The sequence below is a fragment of the Panulirus ornatus genome, chromosome 20 (genome assembly GCF_036320965.1).
Source record: "Panulirus ornatus isolate Po-2019 chromosome 20, ASM3632096v1, whole genome shotgun sequence".
Classification (NCBI taxonomy): Eukaryota; Metazoa; Arthropoda; class Malacostraca; order Decapoda; family Palinuridae; genus Panulirus; species Panulirus ornatus.
In genome coordinates this window covers 1,620,292-1,638,111 of record NC_092243.1, presented here as the reverse complement: position 1 = coordinate 1,638,111, position 17,820 = coordinate 1,620,292, and the positions used below count along the sequence as shown (strand labels likewise).

The 17,820-nt window shown below is 40.0% G+C and overlaps 1 protein-coding gene and 1 long non-coding RNA gene across 5 annotated transcripts in view; one reads left to right on the top strand and one right to left on the bottom strand.

Annotated features, from left to right (window-relative positions):
- LOC139755835 (spindle assembly abnormal protein 6 homolog) overlaps positions 1-8,396 on the top strand; it is a 32,677-nt gene extending 24,281 nt beyond the window's left edge. For 3 of the 4 annotated variants that reach the window (XM_071674441.1, XM_071674440.1, XM_071674442.1), the window contains exons 10-14: positions 1,425-1,632; positions 4,282-4,529; positions 5,216-5,322; positions 5,421-5,555; positions 7,147-8,396. In XM_071674441.1, the coding sequence (XP_071530542.1) occupies positions 1,425-1,632; positions 4,282-4,529; positions 5,216-5,322; positions 5,421-5,555; positions 7,147-7,294 (846 nt within the window). In that variant the 3' untranslated portion in view covers positions 7,295-8,396. Of the gene's footprint in view, positions 1-1,424; positions 1,633-4,281; positions 4,530-5,215; positions 5,323-5,420; positions 5,556-7,133 lie in introns of all 4 variants that reach the window. The other variant, XM_071674443.1, reaches the window with a different exon arrangement.
- Positions 5,566-14,679, bottom strand: LOC139755839 (uncharacterized). Its single transcript, XR_011714178.1, has 3 exons — positions 14,598-14,679; positions 8,806-8,942; positions 5,566-6,577 (listed from the first exon to the last, which is right to left on the bottom strand). It is a non-coding gene; the product is annotated as an uncharacterized lncRNA (long non-coding RNA).
- Between the last annotated feature and the right edge of the window lie 3,141 nt (positions 14,680-17,820).

Sequence of the window (17,820 nt, the reverse complement as noted above, 5' to 3'; positions counted from 1 at the left end):
CTATGCGCCTACCTGTCATATCTTTTTAAACTCTTCTCTCTCTGGACACAAGCACGCTTATAGTGCAACGTCTCCTCACTCCTAGCAAACAACACAGTACCATCCACAAACAACACGATATCGTCCACAAACAACCCAATATCAACTACAAACAAGCTTGCTACAAGCCACCATGCCTCACCACCACTCTTCATCTGTGCACCCCCTTTCTGTGGTTTTGCTTTCATCTCTTTTATCACTCCATCCATATATATATTAAAATGCCATGGTGACATTATGCAGCCCTGCCTCACACCCATACGTATACCAAAACTTTTGCTCAATTCTCCATCCAATCTTACACATGCATTTGCTCCTCTGTAGAAGGTTTTCACACCATCCAGCAGTTGTCTCCTACACCTACACTTGAACACTTGTATGCAGTAGATGTTAGAATGTGAGTTCTTGAATCAAGCTATTAAGTAAGCAGAAGTGTCAGCTAGTTATGATGCAGTCAATGATTTCTAATGAATGTCTAGTCAACCAAAGGGAGATCTCCCTGTGAACTTACCTATGAACTTAGGTAAGTGAATTCCCCACTTTTTACAACAACCTGTAGAAGCAGTGTAACTCCATCAAAGCCTCATGGATTGAAGACATACATGCAGAGCCAACACAATAACGTTAGGCATTAATATTTTTGATGGTGGCAAAGCTTATAATGATTAAAGTAGTCCAATGAGATGCCAAGCTGCCCGGGTGGCATTGGTGGTGATGACAATCTTGGTGAGGTGATGTACAGTAGATGTCAGTGAACTAGATACAGAGCTGTTGATGCTATGTAGGGCAGACATCAGTGGGCTAGATTCAGAGCTGGTAAGACTGTGTAGAGTAGTGTTGATGATGGCAATAAGTGGTGTAGGTTTGCTATAGGAACTATGCAAGTAGATGGGGTGGTGCCATGCAGGTGGTTACATTACTGTATCCAATGAAATTGTAGAATTGTCTTTGTGCACTGTAAAGTACAAATGGTGAGATACCATCTATTCCTTGAGCTTTATATGGGTTTATCTCCTTCATGATGTTTTGTCAGTGGACTGAACCAGGGGATGTGAAGCATCTGTAAACCATGGAAAGTTTTATAGGGCCTGTTTGTGGATAGGGAGCTGTAGTTTCAGTGAATTACACATGATAATTAGAGATGGATGTGAGTGGATGCAGCCTTTCTTCGTCTGTTGCTGATGTTACCTTGTTAACAAGGGGAAACGGCAATCATTTATGAAAAATAAACCTCCTTTCTTTCTCTAAGTTAACTGCAATGTTTTTAGGGTATATAACCCCTTCCTGGCTGGTAGCAATTGAGCTTAAAAATTTTCAGGATTCAACTCTGTGAAACTGTATGTTCAACTATTTTTATTTGATATATAGCATGTTTTTTTCTTTAGAGTAAAGTTCGAGGGGCTGCACTTGTAGAGCAGGACAAGGTTGTTACAGAAAAGGACTCAAGAATATCACAGTTGAGCGAACAACTGCAGCTGGTGACAACCAAGCTGTCACAGATCACCTTGGACAAAGAAAATCTTCAACAGCAATTGCAGGACACAACAGAAAAGTTACGGGAGCAGGAGATGACACTTCATACAAATGAAAATGGTAAAAGACAAACCAATTTTATATTTTTTCTTTCACATTTCTTTGCCACCTCTTGGTATATTTAGGTAGCACCAGGAGCAGATGAAGCAATGGCTTCATTTGCTCACATTCTCCCTCTATCTGTCATGTAATATGCACCATAACTAGAATCTGCCATCCACAGCCTACACCCAAATACTATTCAGTAGTTTCCTTTGACTACCTTCTATGGCATGGTTCAGCCCATTGACAGCACATCACACCCCAATATGCCACATCACTCCAATTTATTATATCCCGTTCAGGTCTGTTACCATCCAGAATGTTCAAGCCAAGCACCTCAAAGCCTCTTTCACTGTTATCATTCCATCGCCTTCTCGGTCTCCCCCTCCCTCGTGCTCACTCCACCTTTGACATGTAAGCCCTATCAATGTCTCTTTTTTTTCAATCTTTCTACCTGGGTGAACTTTTTTTCGGTCATAACACGCTTTTATGCTGTCATTTCTTCCACGATCAATCCTCTTCACATCACATTTTGTCCTTTGGAATTTCATTTCCAACTCATCCCCACTCTTCTAATCTTTTGCACCTAGGACCTAAATATACTTTCACTCAACACTGTTGTTGCTAGTATACCTTCAGACATACCTATCTTTGCCATAACAGACAATGATGTCTCCATTCTCACACTTAGTACACCCAGGACCTGTGCCCCCTCTCTCACACTCTGATGCACTTCCATTACTAAGGTTCGATCATTTGGTGTAATCACTCCGGGGTACATAAAAGATTCCACGTTTTTCATGTTATCCCCATTCAACTTCACTCACAAACCATTGTGTGTTACCTCCCTGCTACACCTTATTAACTTGTTGTCATTCACACTAAGAGTGCTTGCAGATGGACCACTTGGTGGCACCACTCTGTGGTCCTTGTGAAGGGTTTTGCTTCAAAAATACAGAAACATACCTGCTTTATTTTTCTTTACAGAATCCATTTCTTTGAAGTCTGTTGACACAATCCTGTCATAGAGACCCCTCCCATACCGCCACCACAGACTGCCATTTGTCACCACAGTCAACTTGGTCAATCAGAACTTGTGCAAACAATTATAAGAACAGTCCTATACCTATCATTAAGAACTTCTTAAGCAATCCATGAACAACTTCATAGCTATGCAAGTGAACAACTCAGTTTCCTGTTAACTGGGCTATGTGGTATGTCAAATACTGTATTATGGTAATATATTCGTCTCTTACTGTTCACTTAAGCTCATAATGTGTAAAACATAACATATGCTTATCCAAAATGAAGAGTATCCAACTCACACTAATTTTAAGCTCTTGTATGATTAGGTAACTAGCAACCATCATGGGTTCCCAATTCTGTAATATCTGTGGTATCTCAACTGCATATTTTCAGCCAAATGGCTGCCTACATCCAATGCACCATTATTTATTCAATCTATCTATATCTCTGATGCCTTTTCCCTTCTGGAACTCCCTCAAGAGGGTGGCCATGGCAATAGAGTCTTCATAAGCAGTGAATTCCATTGCCACTTCTTAGCCTTTAGTGCTTCACCCTTAACAGGCCACTGGCAGAGGGCAAGGCTAACATAGTCTTCTACCTTATGTTCCTACTGACTACTTCTACCGAATGCTTCTGCCTAATAATCCAACTTAATGCTCATACCTAAATGTTCCTAGCTACTATTTCTTTTTATTGCTCCTACCATTTTTCCAAAAGGCAGGGCTAGCACATAGTACTCACCACAGGAAAAATCTAGTTATAAAGAATGAACTGAGTTAAGTGTTATGTGTGACAAGGATAGACTGTATGTTTGTGGACAGAATGCCTGTAGTCCACATATGGGTGAGGCAGAAAGAAAAGGCATCTTCCTGGGTCAGAGGAGTTCACCTTGACAACCACTGAAGTGCTGGCTTACCATACAGCTGTCACTAACCCTCCTGATGCCCAGTCGGGTAGTACTGGTAATATATCTCCCTGGTTGTTGGCTACCTACCAACTACTACTTTTCTATTCATTGATTGATTATCCCTGCTGTCTGTGGTGCCATTTCCTTGTACATGCAATTACAACTGACCATTCTGGTCATAAATGTTTCCTAAATTAGGAATGTTAAGTCTTGATTTTTTGTGTACATAGATAAAGTTTTTTATATACTTAGTATTGTCCAGTCCACTAAGTGAGGTGTTTATCCTATTCAAGAAGTGGTTGTCTTAATTCTTGAGAACAAAAAACCATTATGATTTTATATTTTTTGTGCATTTATTCATAAATAAGAAAAAAAAGTGCTTTTTGCATGCTGGGGAATCCATGAAAATAAGTTGCACACTGGAGATTTTAAAAGATATCCATAAGCTTAACTTGATCTATGGGATTGAAAAATGAGTTTACTGTAACAGATTAGGGGAGAGATTGGAAACTGTGGAGCTGGATTTCCATAGAGACTGGGATGTGGTATGAGAAGGGTTGACTGATAAGAGTAAGAAATGATTATGTTAGGATGAGGTTGATAAGTAAGACATTATTAAAGCACATAGGGGAAAAATGCATGCTGGAAGGGTACATTAAGAGTGTGTAGATAAAGATTTGTGACTAAGATTAGAAATAGTGCATTCTTAGAAACTAATGTAATATTATGTTTAGTAATCTCCTGGCTCAACAAGCAACTTAATGAAGCAGAAATGGCAGGAGCAGTTGCAAAGCGGGCACCACTTACAGAAGCATATCTTAATTCACAAAAGCTTTCTACTCATGGTCTGACTCAGCAAGGTTCACGTCTGACAACAGGTGGATTACCAGGAATGATGGCACATTCCACACCTCTTTCAAATACTCCAGGATCACTTCCCACCATCAATGGTGGATGGTCAGGATCTGCTCAGACATCTGTGGTTTGTATTCACTTAAAGATATGTTCATGCAGCCTTGCATGTATCTAAGATATATATTTTTGTAGAGATTCAGTACAAAGTTTTGAGCTTTCAGAAGTATAACCAATTTGAGTATTGATGCATCCAAAAAAATGAACAGTAGACAGACCTTGAAGGCTCAGGCTGGTGTGTGTGGATGTAACCAAGATGAGAAGAGGTGGTTGGTGCTGTGTTTTGAGAGGAATCCAGACATTCTGGTTCTGAGTGGAATTAAACTCAAGGGTAATGGGGAAGAATAGTTTAGGAATCTTTAAAAGGTAAAGTCAGGTGTTAGTTTGAGGACAAGTGGAGGAGGAGCTTTGGAAATGTGTTAAAGAGCATAAGGAAGTGACCTCAAGACAAATGAGATGAAAATAGACTGCAAGAAATAGGTGATTGTCAGTGTCTACACTCTTGGTAGCTGGAAGAGTGATGGAGAGAATTCTTTCACAGGAGATGAATGAGATTTTGGGCAATTCTGTTGCAAGGGATTGAATCCTCCTGTTGGAGGATTTGAAAGCAAGAGTGGATGATGTGGCTATTGAAGGTGAAATTTGGAGACTGGGTAAATAGGTTTAGTGAAAATGGGGAATAGCCTGTCAGACTGTTTGTAGAAAAAGGATTGATGTTTAAGAATTTTGTCTGACACATAAGCATTGCCTTTGCAGGGCTCCATTCGTAACTTTGGTAGCATCCAACCCATACCGGAGGAAATCAGCCCACAGAGTTCACTTGTGTCTCCTGCAAACAAGAAGTCTCCTACTGAGAAAGAAAAGTAAGTGCTCAAATTTAGTATATTTATAACATTCTCTTGCATTGTCTTTGAATGAATAGCACACAGCTTCTGATGCCTTTTTTTTTATTGTTTTGAAGTGTGGGTGGACTGAATCCAAAGTACTTGGAGGCAGCTAATCCACCTGTTGTTCCTGTTCGTGGATTACTTCAAGCAAATTACCGTAGAGCTTCGTCTCCAGAATCAGACCCAAAAGGGATTTTCAAAGACAGCAAGTAAGTGATGATACAAGATTTTGATAGTTAAAGATTTAGGATGAAAACATTTATACATTTATAAAAGTGTACGTGTCATGCTATTTGGAAAGGATGCGTGCAGTGTTGTATTTTACACAGGTGAATTGATACATCATGATCAGTGTTATTCTTTTCTCATTCTCCATAGACAAACTTATTTTAGTGCTCTCCTTTGTTGTTTTAAAGGCTTCTACAGGTGTATGCACTGTATTGATAAGCATTCCTATGAATTCATTCATGGATCCACCCAGGTGTCTACATGTGTGTGGATGTCACCAGTGAGAAGAGAAGACAGATAGGTAATGTGTTTAAGGAAAGAAAGCTTGATGTTCTTTAAAGCGAACACCTGATTCATACATAATCTACCACTTTTGAAACCCCTGCTCCTCCCGAACCAGATGCACTGTTCATGCATTCATCCTTTCCATCAATACTGTCCTATTCAACTTACCAGGTATACTCAACAAACTTATTACTCTGTAGTTTGAACACTCACCTTAGTCCCCCTTGCCTTTATACAGTGGCACTGTACATCCATTCTCCCAGTATACATAATGTGCGAATGACATATTTTCATGAAATTGGGTATGTACTGTAAATTCTATAGCTTTATATGCTGTAGAAATGCAAGTGCACTTGGGCAAAGTGGCATGCTTTTTGAATGATGAAAGGTAAGCCTTATATCTAATAGTAAAAACACTGTTGCCTACCATCATGCCATGCAGAAAAAGACTCAAGATTGCCAGGGTGTGAGGGTTAATAGGCAGAGGTGGTTGGAGGCAATACCGTAAATATGCCATACACTGACATTGGAGGCATTTGGAGTAGATATACAGAAGTGTCCCAAAAAAATGTACTCATTTTTTGACACCCAATAACTCACTGAATTTGGTTAATTTCCACCAATGATCTTGTTTTTAAATCAGTAACCACTGCATTTATTGTCATTTAGAGTGAGTACATTTTTGGGGGACTTCTACCATTTCTAGGGTCAACTGGATCTGAAAAAAGAAAAAAATCCAGTGTTATAGGTTGTCAAAAATTGAGTAAATTTTTTTGGGATACCCCACCACACATGAAAAACAGCATCCCCTTCCCCCCGTGCACATGCGAGGTAGTGCTAGGAAAAGACAACAAAGGCCACTTTCATTCACACTTATTCTCTAGCTGTTATGTGTAATGCACCGAAACCACAGCTCCCTTTCCACATCCAGGCCCCACAAAACTTTCCATGATTTACCACAGATGCTTCATATACCCTGGTTCAATCCATTGACAGCACGTCGACCACGGTATACCACATCGTTCCAATTCACTCTATTCCTTGCACGCCGTTCGCCCTCCTGTATATTCAGGCCCCAATTGCTCAAAATCTTTTTCACTCCATCCTTTATTATTTATTTATTATACTTTGCTGTCTCCCGGATTATATGTGTATACATTACACTGAGAAGAAGTGTTTTCTTCATCTCCACAGCTTAGTTTGTGAACAATCTTTTAGGGTGAAAGCCTGATGAACTAGACTGTTGAATGTTACTCATTTATGTATAATAACAGTTATTTGTTGCAGGCCCAGAGGAAACAGAGGGATAGTGGATGTTACAAGAGGAGGACGAGATGGAAGACGTGCTACTGGTAGAGGAGATAAAAAGGAATTAGAGACTCAGAGAAAGAAGCCTGGAGTTTTGACGAAACATACCTCAAACTATTTTCCATAAACTAATATATAAATACTGCTTTATGACTCGTACCATCATTAAATTCTTTTTGTGTCATATATATATGGGGTTTATGGACTAAATGATATCTGTGTTTAATTGTTCACTCATAACTACTCACTGGGAACTGTCTGGTCATGTGGTTATATAACACTGCTGTTAGAGCCTATGGACCAGAATGATATTGCCATTTTTAGGCATATTTTTATATTTGTACTGGATAAGACCATTATGAAATTATTCTTACTTGAGATTTATTGACAAATGATATTGGTATGGTGTGAAGTGCAATCCATTTTCAACATTTTTCTGGTGAACTTTATGAATTAAAGAAGTTAGCTAATGTTGTCTATAGTATTTATTATTTATTTTGCTTTGTCGCTGTCTCCCGCGTTAGCGAGGTAGCGCAAGGAAACAGACGAAAGAATGGCCCAACCCACCCACATACACGTGTATATACATACACATCCACACACGCAAATATACATACCTATACATCTCAACGTATACATACATATACACACACAGATATATACATATATACACATGTACATAATTCATACTGTCTGCCCTTATTCATTCCCATTGCCATCCCACCACACATGAAATAACAACCCCCTCCCCTCCCATGTGCGCGAGGTAGCGCTAGGAAAAGACAACAAAGGCCACTTTTGTTCACACTCAAAATAAAGCTGTAAATTTTGTTGTATAAAATCTTGCTAGTTAGATCTTCAAGCCAGGGTTATGACTTGCTTTCTTAGTTTTGTCTTATTATGCACCATAATCCATCCCCCCAGAGTATTTACCAGAGAGTGAGATAATTTGAAGTCAGTCTTCCGTAATAAGGATGATCAGAATAAGAATGGAAAGTCTCTGAAAATTGCTTTGCATCTGTAAGTCCAAAGAGGATTTTCATGTTCTGTGCTATCATTGTTTTGTAATTAAAGTTTTAAAGTTGTATGAATCCAGTGCATACATAATAAATTTCTATTATTGTAGAATAATATAATTTGATATTTTTAAAGGATGTATGTGATCTCATCTTTTGATAATAATACTGTACTTTGTGTATAAAGTTTTGTATATAAAGGTGGAGAAATCATGCAGTATGTGATCATCCTTACATGAGATTATTGGCAACATTAAAGCTACTGAAAAAATGCAGACATAGAATCAAGTAGCCAAAGAAACTGAAAATGTCATAATGAGAGTTATGTATCTCTATGTTACTTTGTTTCCTAAGATACCGCAATGTTAGTAGAAAATCTTCCCAGGTTTTACTGTCTGTCATTCAAACTAATGCTGCTTTAAAACATATTGACATCTTGTCTTATTACCATATCTTTACTGCTTACTTTTTCTTCTTGTGAACAAACTGAATATCCTTAATTCAATTTCTTTCCAAAGTTTATTCTTTAAACATAATTTTTATGTATCTCTTTCTAATCTTGTGAGCTGAAAGCAATTTTAGATTATCTCCTGGAAAAAAACAAGGAAGGTTAGATACAGACCTCAGTGGTGTAGTAATTAGTGCTGCTGACCGTGATGTATTCATAGGCTGCCTGGGGTCAAGCGCATATGTTCGAATCGTGGTTGTGGCAGTTGGTCCATGGTCAACCCAGATATTCATCCTTCCCTAAGGATTGGTCTGTAAAATAGGTACCTGGCTTAGGCAAGGGTATATATATTATTTTTTTTTATCATACTTAATTGCTGTCTTCTGCATTAGTGAGGTAGCGCAAGGAAACAGACGAAAGAATGGCCCAACCCATCCGCCCACATACACATGTATATACATAAATGCCCACACATGCACACATACATACCTATACATTTCAACATATACATACATGTACATACACAGATATATACATATAAACACATGTACATATTCATACTTGCTGTCTTCATCCATTTCCATCGCCACCCCGCTACACATGAAATGACACCCCCCCCTCCCCTTGCGCACACGCGAGGTAGTGCTAGGAAAAGACAACAAAGGACATATTCGTTCACACTCAGTCTCTAGCTGTCATGTGTAATAATGCACTGAAACCTCAGCCCCCTTTCCACATCCAGGCCCTACAAAACTTTCCATGGTTTACCCCATACGCTTCACATGCCCTGGTTCAATCCACTGGCCGCACATTGATTCCAGTACACCACATTGTTCCAATTCACTCTATTCCTTGCATGCCTTTCACCTTCCTGTTCAGGCCCTGATTGCTTAAAATCTTTTTCACTCCATCCTTCCACCTCCAATTTAGTCTCCTGCTTCTCCTTGCTCCTTCCACCTGACATATATCCTCTTTGTCAGTCTTTCCTCATTCATTCTCTCCATGTGTCCATACCATTTCAATACATCCTCTTCTGCTCTCTCAACCATACTCTTTTTATTACCACACATCTCTCTTACCCTTTCATTACTTACTTGATCAAACCACCTCACACCACATATTGTCCTCAAACATTTCATTTCCAACACATCCACCCTCTTCTGCACAACCCTATCTATAGCCTGTGCCTTGCAACCATATAACACTGTTAGAACCACTATACATGGGAAGTATTCTTTGTCCCTTATGTGTGTGTATGTATAAGTATAAAGTTAATAGCATTCATCAGGACTGGTTCTGAAGAACATTAAAAAATACTTGGATAAAAAGTAATCTTTGATGGGTGGAAGTAAAAAGAAGAGCAGTGTACAAATGTCCCAAACAGGATGTGTAGATGAAAGACGACAGTTGGCCCCAGTGGGTCCCCTACCAAATACTAGGAGACTAAAGTGAGTATATAAATAATGCAAATATCCTCAAAATTCTATTTGATACAGTAAAACATTTTACGCTGAAGACGCTACTGAAGTTCCCCTCATTGGATCATGTAGTGTAGCACCTTGTACACAGCACTCTCAGGATATTTCTGTTTCAGGAAATCCTAGACAACAGCATTTTCTGTTACTTGGGATCCTATAGCAAATCTTCCCTTTAGCTGTTTCTCAATGTGTGACAGTATCTCTTGATCCTCCTCTATTGTGAAGCCTTTAGCACCAGTTAGAGATCCTGACATAGCAGCATCAAAGGTAGAGACCTGGAAGAGCCTGAGAGCTTCATCAGCATCTCTTTCAGTAGCAAATGACTCCAAGCACATTTTGGCCATTGACTCAGCTACATGAACAATAGCTTCAAGCTGCCTGACAGAGATGGGAATTGCAACCTTCTTCTCAGATTGATTTTCAGCTTCACAGGTTCCTCCTCTAATAAGAATATAGCGATTCTTCAACTTCTCTCTGGCGCTCTTCGAGAGTCTAGGTCCACAGTGACTTCGACAGTAACCAATGTACTTATTCTCTGTCTTGCAACTCTCCTCAGTTATCTTTTCATCTGCCATTATACTGATGCCCTCTTCCTTTTATTTCAAACTCTGCTTTCATAAATTATGTGTGTGTTCCTATCACCATTTTGGCCAAGGTAATTGTCTAGCTGCACTTCCCACAGTTTCTACACGGAGACCAGCCACATGAACATTGTCCGTTATGATACCACTTTCTTTCCTCAAACAGCCTATTTGTGGAGTTCCATTCATTGATTTGTCTTTTCATCCTTGATTTACCTTTCCACCTTTAAAATTCAGGCCTGCAAACACCTCTGAATATTTTTTGTTGATTCCTTAATTTTTTCCCACAGACATGCCACAGTCACATAACCATGACTAGGGCATGTTTTTGTCCATATCGTATCAGGAACCATAAAGAAAAGGGTGAAAAGTAGCATGAGCACATTCCTTATGCATAGTAGAAGTGATTTAGACCAGCATTTTTTTATATTTTATATTTTATACTTTGTCGCTGTCTCCTGGATTAGTGAGGTAGCGCAAGGAAACAGACGAAAGAATGGCCCAACCCACCCACATACACATGTATATACATACACGTCTGCACACGCACATATACATACCTATACATTTCAATGTATACATATATGTACATTCAGACATATACATATATACACATGTACATAATTCATACTTGCTGCCTTTATTCATTCCCGTCTCTACCCCGCCACACATGAAATGACACCCCCCTCCTCCCCGATGATGGTGAGGGATAAGATCAAGGAATATGAGGGGGATGAATATCTTGTGAGAAGATATAAATGTTACATCTATATCAAAAATAAATGAAAAGGACAAGCTAAGGTGGTATGGCTACATACAAATAATAAATGGTAAAAAGCATTTGAAAAGGAAACTTGAAAGAAGATATCTAGTAAAATGAGACAGATTGCAGTTGCCAAGAAAGAGCACAAGAGAGAAGAGATAAGACAGTGGAGGAAGTTGAAGAAAAGAGAGAGTAGGACAACAGGATAGAGTGTAGAGGACTTACTAGGAGGTTGTGACTGACAGACTTTACAAGTCCACTTGAAATTTAAGTAGAAAGGCTTAAGAAAACAAAGAAGTAGGTAAGAAATGACAAAACCAATGGAAACCTTACCTATTTCCCAAAACTTCCAAATGAATATCTTTTCAACTGGCATGCAAGATAGACAGGCAATAAACCAGAAAGCTGATGGCCACGCCAACCTGCCAACTGAAAAGCAGCCATTCCACACAGTCCCTGACAGCAGCATACATTGATAATGCTATATTTTTGCTATTAATCTTTGTTGTTTGAGGAATTCATGTGAGGTACTCATGCATTTATTTGATTTCTACAAGTTTTGCACCTACTTGTACATTAATTAAACCCAGTTTCTTTACCCTCATAACCTTCTCCATTACCTCTTTTTAATCATAGGATTAAAAGAGACAAATGCTCCACAAAGTGCAACCATGGTCAATTACTTCTGCTACATTTATTTATTTATTTATTATACTTAGTCACTGTCTCCCGCGTTAGCGAGGTAGTGCAAGGAAACATATGGAAGAATGGCCCAACTCACCCATACACACATGTATATACATAAACGCCCACACACGCACATATACATACCTATACATTCAACATATACATACATATACATACAGACATATACATATATATACATGTACATATCCATGTTCTGGAAGGAGGTAAATAAAGTGCGTAAGACAAGGGAGCAAATGGGAACTTCAGTGAAGGGCGCTAATGGGGAGGTGATAACAAGTAGTGGTGATGTGAGAAGGAGATGGAGTGAGTATTTTGAAGGTTTGATGATAGAGTGGCAGATATAGGGTGTTTTGGTTGAGGTGGTGTGCAAAGTGAGAGGGTTAGGGAAAATGATTTGGTAAACAGAGAAGAGGTAGTAAAAGCTTTGCGGAAGATGAAAGCCGGCAAGGCAGCAGGTTTGGATGGTATTGCAGTGGAATCTATTAAAAAATGGGGTGAGTGTATTGTTGACTGGTTGGTAAGGTTATTTAATGTATGTATGACTCATGGTGAGGTGCCTGAGGATTGGCAGAATGCGTGTATAGTGCCATTGTACAAAGGCAAAGGGGATAAGAGTGAGTGCTCAAATTACAGAGGTATAAGTTTGTTGAGTATTCCTGGTAAATTATATGGGAGGGTATTGATTGAGAGGGTGAAGGCATGTACAGAGAAATACTTAGAAAAGCAAATGGATATGTATGTAGCATTTATGGATCTGGAGAAGGCATATGATAGAGTTGACAGAGATGCTCTGTGGAAGGTATTAAGAATATATGGTGTGGGAGGCAAGTTGTTAGAAGCAGTGAAAAGTTTTTATCGAGGATGTAAGGCATGTGTACGTGTAGGAAGAGAGGAAAGTGATTGGTTCTCAGTGAATGTAGGTTTGCGGCAGGGGTGTGTGATGTCTCCATGGTTGTTTAATTTGTTTATGGATGGGGTTGTTAGGGAGGTAAATGCAAGAGTTTTGGAAAGAGGGGCAAGTATGAAGTCTGTTGGGGATGAGAGAACTTGGGAAGTGAGTCAGTTGTTGTTCGCTGATGATACAGCGCTGGTGGCTGATTCATGTGAGAAACTGCAGAAGCTGGTGACTGAGTTTGGTAAAGTGTGTGAAAGAAGAAAGTTAAGAGTAAATGTGAATAAGAGCAAGGTTATTAGGTACAGTAGGGTTGAGGGTCAAGTCAATTGGGAGGGAAGTTTGAATGGAGAAAAACTGGAGGAAGTAAAGTGTTTTAGATATCTGGGAGTGGATCTGGCAGCGGATGGAACCATGGAAGTGGAAGTGGATCATAGGGTGGGGGAGGGGGCGAAAATCCTGGGAGCCTTGAAGAATGTGTGGAAGTCGAGAACATTATCTCGGAAAGCAAAAATGGGTATGTTTGAAGGAATAGTGGTTCCAACAATGTTGTATGGTTGCGAGGCGTGGGCTATGGATAGAGTTGTGCGCAGGAGGGTGGATGTGCTGGAAATGAGATGTTTGAGGACAATGTGTGGTGTGAGGTGGTTTGATCGAGTAAGTAATGTAAGGGTAAGAGAGATGTGTGGAAATAAAAAGAGCGTGGTTGAGAGAGCAGAAGAGGGTGTTTTGAAGTGGTTTGGGCACATGGAGAGAATGAGTGAGGAAAGATTGACCAAGAGGATATATGTGTTGGAGGTGGAGGGAACGAGGAGAAGTGGGAGACCAAATTGGAGGTGGAAAGATGGAGTGAAAAAGATTTTGAGTGATCGGGGCCTGAACATGCAGGAGGGTGGAAGGCGGGCAAGGAATAGAGTGAATTGGATCGATGTGGTATACCGGGGTTGACGTGCTGTCAGTGGATTGAATCAGGGCATGTGAAGCGTCTGGGGTAAACCATGGAAAGTTGTGAGGGGCCTGGATGTGGAAAGGGAGCTGTGATTTCGGGCATTATTGCTTGACAGCTAGAGACTGAGTGTGAACGAATGGGGCCTTTGTTGTCTTTTCCTAGTGCTACCTCGCACACATGAGGGGGGAGGGGGATGGTATTCCATGTGTGGCGAGGTGGCGATGGGAATGAATAAAGGCAGACAGTGTGAAGTGTGTGCATGGGTATATATGTATGTGTCTGTGTGTGTGTATATATATATGTGTACATTGAGATGTATAGGTGTGTATATTTGCGTGTGTGGACGTGCATGTATATACATGTGTATGGGGGTGGGTTGGGCCATTTCTTTCTGTTTCCTTGCGCTACCTCGCAAACGCGGGAGACAGCGACAAAGCAAAATAATAATATGATAATCCATACTTGCTGCTTTCCATTACATACAAGATTATTAATGATATGAATTTGGTTCAATTCCATGGAGAAGTAAGTGGCAGGACTAAACTGATTCTTAACCAGCAGAATTTTGAAAACACAAGTGGTAAAGTATCAGTACCTTAGTACCTAGTTGATGTGGAGCACTATTTTGATGCATTAGTTTTCATACATCTGCTTTAAACTGAACTGCATTATATCACTGAAAAAAAGGGTAAGTGAAATGTTAAAAGAGGTGCAATTTTATAAGAAAAGTCAACATTCTCATAATAGAGTAATGATAATACACTGTAATTGGAAAAGTTCTGCATCACTATTAGCCACAAATATCCACTAATTGTGTTCTGCAGTGCCAGTATAGTGTTAAGAGAATGCATTGACAGTTATGGAACTTGCTTTGGGGTATTGCATTTTATCAAACCATACTGGAGAGGGCAGGAAAGGTTATGTATAACAGAAAATGTGGGATCAATTTACTTGCTTGGAAAAAAAAAGTTATTTCACAAACCACACAAGGGCCCAGCAAGGGAGATGGAAAGACTATTCAATGTAAAAGTAGATAACATTTATACAATATCACTAGAGTTTATACAAAAATATGACCCAGGAACCGAAATGATGGCAGAAATATTTCTTTTCTTCTTTCATGTTTGCCATTTTTCACATTAGTGGGGTAGTTCCAGGAACAGATGAAGCAAAAGCCTCACTTGCTAACAACCATATTGTATAATGAACCGAAACCACAGCCCCATATCCACAATCAGGCCCCATAGACCTTCACATGGTTTTACCTTCTGCTTCACATCCCCTTGTTCAGTCCACCGACAGCATTAAGCCCCAATTCACTCAATACCATACATGCCTTTTACCTCTCCAGCTTCTTCAAAATCTTTTTCACTCCCCTCTTTTCTAGGTCCCGTTTACTTCTAAAACTTACATCGTCTTTGTCAGCCTCTCACTCATCTCTCCATATGTCCAAACCATTTTAGTACAGCCTCTTCAGTCAACTTTCTCAACCAGAGCAATATTATATTTGTTTCATGCTACTGTGTCATCTGTTTGTTGATATCTGTGGCCATGTTGGCGGATTATTTTCATGAGTGTGATGGTTATATTTGGACGAAAATATTGAACATTTGTTGTATGGTTGCGAGGCGTGGGCTATGGATAGAGGTGTGCGCAGGAGGGTGGATGTGCTGGAAATGAGATGTTTGAGGACATTGTGTGGTGTGAGGTGGTTTGATCGAGTAAGTAATGTAAGGGTAAGAGAGATGTGTGGAAATAAAAAGAGCGTGGTTGAGAGAGCAGAAGAGGGTGTTTTGAAATGGTTTGGGCACATGGAGAGAATGAGTGAGGAAAGATTGACCAAGAGGATATATGTGTCGGAGGTGGAGGGAACGAGGAGAAGTGGGAGACCAAATTGGAGGTGAAAAGATGGTGAAAAAGATTTTGAGTGATCGGGGCCTGAACATGCAGGAGGGTGAAAGGCGGGCAAGGAATAGAGTGAATTGGATCGATGTGGTATACCGGGGTTGACGTGCTGTCAGTGGATTGAATCAGGGCATGTGAAGCGTCTGGGGTAAACCATGGAAAGCTTTGTGGGGCCTGGATGTGGAAAGGTAGCTGTGGTTTCGGGCATTATTGCATGGCAGCTAGAGACTGAGTGTGAACGAATGAGGCCTTTGTTGTCTTTTCCTAGCGCTACCCCGCACACATGAGGGGGGAGGGGGATGGTATTCCATGTGTGGTGAGGTGGCGATGGGAATGAATTAAGGCAGACAGTGTGAATTGTGTGCATGGGTATATAAGTATGTGTCTGTGTGTATATATATATATGTGTACATTGAGAGGTATAGGTATGTACATTTGCGTGTGTGGACGTGTGTGTGTATATACATGTTATGGGGGTGGGTTGGGCCATTTCTTTCGTCTGTTTCCTTGCGCTACCTCGCAAACGCGGGAGACAGCGACAAAGGAAAATAAATAAATAAATAAATAGATAGATAGCTCTTGACTTTTAGTAAGATTAGATTTGGTTTTCATGCGAGTTTTTACTTTTCAGTGATTAATCAGTTTTCATGATATACAATTACTGCATGCTATAATGTCGTTCCTTACAAAAGATAGATTGGTCCTCTGCAAGTATTTCTGTGATTACAATAAACCAAACAAAGCTCTTAACATGCAGTTCATAGTCTCCCAAAGCTAGTTTCGATGCGGAGCTAAATCAGACTTAATATAACGTGAATTGTTTGGAGGAGCCACCTTTGAAATTAAGCTGGGAACTTAAGCAATTATTCAATCTGCTCATTTTTGGCAGCTGTACTGGTTTACCACTTGAAGACAGCATCTTTTAGAGTAATTCAGTGTGTGACACCTATGACCCTACTAAGTACTCATGAAGCATCTCCGCATGTACCTGTAAAAAGAAAGAATTTTCTCCCCCTTCCCATTTTCAAAGGCTACCCAAAAGCTGGTTAGGGTTGGGGTTTGTTCATGGCTGTTATTAGCGGGAGACGCCTCCAGCGATAGAAAACTTGCTTCTACAAATGCTGCTTTGTAGAAGGTAGAATCCTCACCAGAGTATGAAACATAGGGCGGATGATATAGTATCATGACTTTCTCAAGAACTCTAAACTTCTAGAAAGGATTGCATGATAGACAAACTGGCTTTTTTCGAAGTTTTTGGATAATGTATAAATGTGAAATGAAACACGACCTCCAGAAATAACTGCTTCCACCAGGAGAGTTGTGAAGTAAGCGGTAACTGTATCTTTTTATAGAGGAAAATGCTTTTAAGAACAATGGCCATGGCTAGTGAACAAAATGATACTTGTAAGTACTCCATATTTGTTTTTAATTCGTAATACTACATCAGTCACCTGATTTTTCCGTTGAGTGGGGGGGGGGGGGATCTATTGAGGTCCAGGTTCAACCTTACAATTCCCAGTCTCTACCAGCGTAGACTGACGATGGCATTCGAAAAAAAAGATTATACCGCATGATACACTCGAACCAGATATCCACTGGACGGAACCCTACTGACACTCTCGCTTGAGGCATGTCTTTCAGACAACTCCAGCATCAGGCAGGATCTTCCCATTTCTCGGTCATCCGAGTCTGAGCCAGAGCCTTGCTCATCCTTTGACGAATATGGAAAATGTGGGACACTCGATAAGTATCACAGTGCAGGAGGGCAATTTGAAGCCACGGGTTCACTGATTTGATTTACAGTGGTGAAAGAAAACGTGAAGCGCTCGAAAAGAATGTATGTCTTCAGTATCATTAACACGGCAACAGCTCAACATTACTTCTTATTCCCTTGAATGCAGCAGTGATATCCT